The 4,114-nt window shown below is 39.6% G+C and overlaps 1 protein-coding gene across 1 annotated transcript; it reads right to left on the bottom strand.

The window, feature by feature from the left end:
* Positions 1–343: 343 nt before the first annotated feature.
* Positions 344–3,129, bottom strand: LOC111974676 (tumor necrosis factor ligand superfamily member 14-like). Its single transcript, XM_070446969.1, has 4 exons — positions 2,859–3,129; positions 2,352–2,375; positions 2,189–2,246; positions 344–2,098 (listed from the first exon to the last, which is right to left on the bottom strand). The coding sequence occupies exons 1-4, from the start codon at positions 3,060–3,062 to the stop codon at positions 1,614–1,616; spliced, it is 771 nt and encodes a 256-aa protein (XP_070303070.1). The 5' UTR covers positions 3,063–3,129; the 3' UTR covers positions 344–1,613.
* Positions 3,130–4,114: the final 985 nt, after the last annotated feature.

Raw genomic sequence — 4,114 nt, 5'->3', positions numbered from 1 at the left:
TTGTTATGCGTATCAGCGCGTCATTGGACTCACCTGGACTCCATCACTTTATTAAATGCCCCCTCTCTATCTGTCCTCACATGTTTATTGTTTCTGTAGCCCACCCATGCTTCTGGTGTCTTATTACAGCTTCATGATGCATTTTGTTATTCCTTTTAGGGCCACTATGCAAACCTTTAATGTGATGGTAAGTATCTTCTTTCATAAGAGGGGATTAATTATATTTTACATGTTTCAAAGTAATTTACTGTATTCAAAGATTAATTAAAATGCTACACCTTTTTCACACTAGAAATGCACCCGGATATTGGTACAGGTCATAAAGGGTAGACATTTATTTTAAATGGAAGTGAAGACAATTTCCTAATAATGTGAATGTGAAAATGTTCTGTGAAAATTAAAACTAGTTTTTCTTTTATTACTTTCTGGAACATCAATGTAAACTCTTAGCCAACACTAAGTCGAGCAGACAGGTGCAGAACCCAAACACAGTGGGAATGTTACTATTGCTCACCCCGTGTAAACAGTAAGCCATGCATAAGTTAATCATCATTTACAATGGGTGTTGACCGTCACGATGGTGCAAGAGTGTGCATTCCTTACATTCTTAAGTAAGGTTAGGCTGACGTGGTAAACAACACATTGCATGTTCATCCTGTTGTTAATCTGCTGGAGACACATCAAACATCACTTTATTTTTTATACAGTAGATGATCAGGATGAGCTTTAGGGACATTTGTAGCTGACACAGTCAGACTCTACTCGTGGCTAGGTTCAATAACACAAACTGATTACAAGGCTTTCCAGGCATTGGGTAAGATCATCAATCTAGTTTGATAGAAAGTTCCCTAATTGCCTGTGTTACGGACATCACTGTTCTTGATTATTATACCGTCTCTCCTACACCAGCTCACACTGAGACTGACTGGAACTTCAGACCTCTGTCTTGCAAATAAACGTGACTACCCTCTTGACAACTTCTCTGGGGCGCGGGTGGAGACATTTCAGGCTGAGGAGAGAGGTTAGAAATCCCCATCTGTTACACCTGCTCATTTGAATTCTCTGTTGCTGACCAGGTGAAACAATATGAAACAGACTGATTAAAATAATCTACTGGAGTTGCAGAGTAAAATCTATGAAATTTCAGAGTAAAGGAATAGCCTCTCCTTTTATCACATTATGATCACATTTGTTTGACACTTTGATATTGGCAAAAGAGCTGATCCGATTGGTCAAAATACCCATTTGTGGACACATAATTGCGCTGCCTGTGTTAATGCACTGTTTAACTGAACAACAAGTTATTTATGGACACTTTATGAGAGCATAATACAACTGATTTCCTTCTTCAAGTGCTCTCTCACACACATTATGAAATAATTATAAAATGAAAACTCCAAGAAGTAAGTAAAGTATACAGTGGACAGACATTAATTTGTGTGGTTAGTGATTACAATAATTTCCACAAAGTTAGGCTATCATGGAGATGACACAGAAAACAACAGTTATGGCATAGTCATTAAAAAACAAACAAAACATATATATATATATATATATATAGCAGTATATAAGTCCATTATTATCCCTGCACCTGTTGTTTCTGGGAATCAACATCAAATGAGATGTGCCCCAAAAAATGTCCTGTCTTCTTCAAGGAGCATCAGCTCATGGTACCTGTCCCCCTTCCTCACTCTGAGCCTGTCCCCAGCTTTTAGTTTAAACACCCCGGATGTGCAGAGAGACTTTTCCCAGTACTGAGTCCCCGAGTCCTCCTTGCAGCCCTCTGAACCAGTTGGCTGACAGTCATTCGATTTGGGAATGCAGTCCACTGTGTCAGATGCTGTTAGCAGTTCTCTGTTTTTTTGGTAGCTCTTTGCAAACAGGATTACTTTCTGGGTGAGGGTGAAACCTGAGTCCTCCTCGTTACACACAAAGTGACCAGGGCTTCGGAAGGTGATCTGCAGGTAAACCATGTACATGCCATCTTTGAGCACGATGAGGTCGCCGTCATGATACTTAAAGCCGCTAAGATGAGCAAGTCCAAGGTTGTACTCCCATTCAAGGTATACCATTTTTGAATGATTAAATGAGTATGGAGCTGGAGGAGAGACAAGAGAGGCCATTACTTTTTAGCTTAGTCTTAATGATTGGTCTTTCAAGGAATAGTGTGTGTGTATCATAATTATACCTGTCAGATGGGCACTTAGATTGTTTTCAATTTGCTGCTGCTGTTGAACACTGCCCATGGCGGGATAAAATAGACAGTGAGGATGATGATGATGATGATGATGATGATAATTATGATGATGATTAGAATATCATAACCATAGTCATAATAATAATTTACCCATAGAATCACCTCCAGCTGAAGTGTGCTAAAAATAAAAACACAAGATCCATTAAGATTTTCAGAGCATAATCTCTTAAAAATGTACTTGATTTAGCTCCCGAGTGGCACAGTGGTCTAAGGCCCTGCATCTCAGTGCATGAGGTGTCACTACAGACACCCTGGTTCGATTCCAGGCTGTATCACAACCGGCTGTGATTGGGAGTTCCATAGCGCAATTGGTCCGGGTTTGGCCGGTGTAGGCTGTGATTGTAAATAAGAATTTGTTCTTAACTGACTTGCCTAGTTAAATAAATATATTGATCCAAATACAGTCCCCGAGTATTACCACAATTAGAATGACACCTGTTGGCTCTCTAATAATTATACACATTTACTGTAGGCTACTGTACCAGTTTCGTTTCTAACCACACACAACACTATCCATAAATTATTACGAATCAGGATTATTTGCAGGTAACAGGTTGATTTAATCGAAGAACATTTGTGCGCTGTTGAATGAGAAGCTCACCTGGTAGTCTGCTGCTTTATGATGATATGCGTTTAGCAAGAGTACAGCACAAGACAGAAGTAAAGAGACAAGCGCAGCGAACCGAGTGAGGCACATTGGCCGCCCTTTGTCTCTGCGGTTCACTCGGGCATAAATACTCTTGTCACTCTCCGCAGGGATCTCACAGCAAACTGCTTCAGCGCCAGCAGCTGTCATGATCAGCATGTAGGGAGTACTCAATGGATTTTGACATTCAAGTCCGACTTTTATCAATGTTGTCGTCCACGTTGCACCCAGGGGCGTTTCTAGGATTTGAAAACATTCGGAGTTTAGCCCTAAACCAGTAGGGGGGTCTGAGGGATCCTCCCCCGGCATTTTATTTGTTGAATTTGGTGCCCTTTGATATTAACATTGAGAGAAGATATTTTTCACGTAACTGGCACCTTCGTACCTGCCACAGCAGACAGTTCCAGTACTTAATTACAGTAGCTACTGTGGGTCTCTACTCTGGAACACTCTCTACTCTGGAATACATACATCTACAGTCAGTTGTGGAAATAGTACACAATTGTCATACTTGAGTAGAAGTAAAGATACCTTCATAGAAAATGACTCAAGTAAAAGTGAAAGTCACCCAGTAAAATACTACTTGAGTAAAAGTCTAAAAGTATTTGGTTTTAAATATACTTAAGTATCAAATGTAAAAAATAAAGGTATAAATCAATTCCTTATATTTAGCAAAGCAGACAGCCACATTTTGTATATTTTTATTTATTTACAAACGAAGCATGTGTTTATTGAGTCCGCCAGATCAGACACAGTAAGGATGACCAGGGATGTTCTCTTGAAAAGTGTGTGAATTAGACCATCTTCCTATCGAGTACTTTTGGGTGTCATGGAAAATGTATGGAGTAAAAGTAAAAGTTGTCAAAAATATGAATAGTAAAATAAAAGTACAGACCCAAAAAATCTACTTAAGTAGTACTTTAAACTATTTTTACTTAAGTACTTTACACCACTGTCTACAGTGTATTGCCAAAAACCTCCATACCATTCAACAACTTGACCTGCCCAATAAGCTAAATTGATTAAAGAATCACACAGTACCGAAACACCCTCTCTCTCACACACATGCACACACTAGTTAGAATCCATAGAGCAGCTTMAAGTGATACAGTCTACTGTGTGCTCACTCCTCTTCCTCTCTCCATCACTTTTTTCTGTGTCTTCTGTTGCTGTCTCTCTTGTCTGCCCTCTTCTGTTGCTGTCTCACAGTC

This window comes from Salvelinus sp. IW2-2015, linkage group LG15 (assembly GCF_002910315.2).
Source record: "Salvelinus sp. IW2-2015 linkage group LG15, ASM291031v2, whole genome shotgun sequence".
NCBI classification, from domain to species: domain Eukaryota; kingdom Metazoa; phylum Chordata; class Actinopteri; order Salmoniformes; family Salmonidae; genus Salvelinus; species Salvelinus sp. IW2-2015.
The sequence above is the reverse complement of the archived record's forward strand: the minus strand, read 5'-3'. Positions and strand labels throughout refer to the sequence as shown.

Bases quoted from the DNA above. Each gene is read 5' to 3' on its own strand.
- LOC111974676 (XM_070446969.1), bottom strand. From the start codon at position 3,062: ATGCTGATCATGACAGCTGCTGGCGCTGAAGCAGTTTGCTGTGAGATC. The intron at 2,376-2,858 runs GTGAGCTTCTCA...TTTTATTTTTAG, and splicing joins ATAAAGCAGCAGACTACCAG to CACACTTCAGCTGGAGGTGA. The intron at 2,099-2,188 runs GTATAATTATGA...TCTCTCCTCCAG, and splicing joins TCTAAGTGCCCATCTGACAG to CTCCATACTCATTTAATCAT.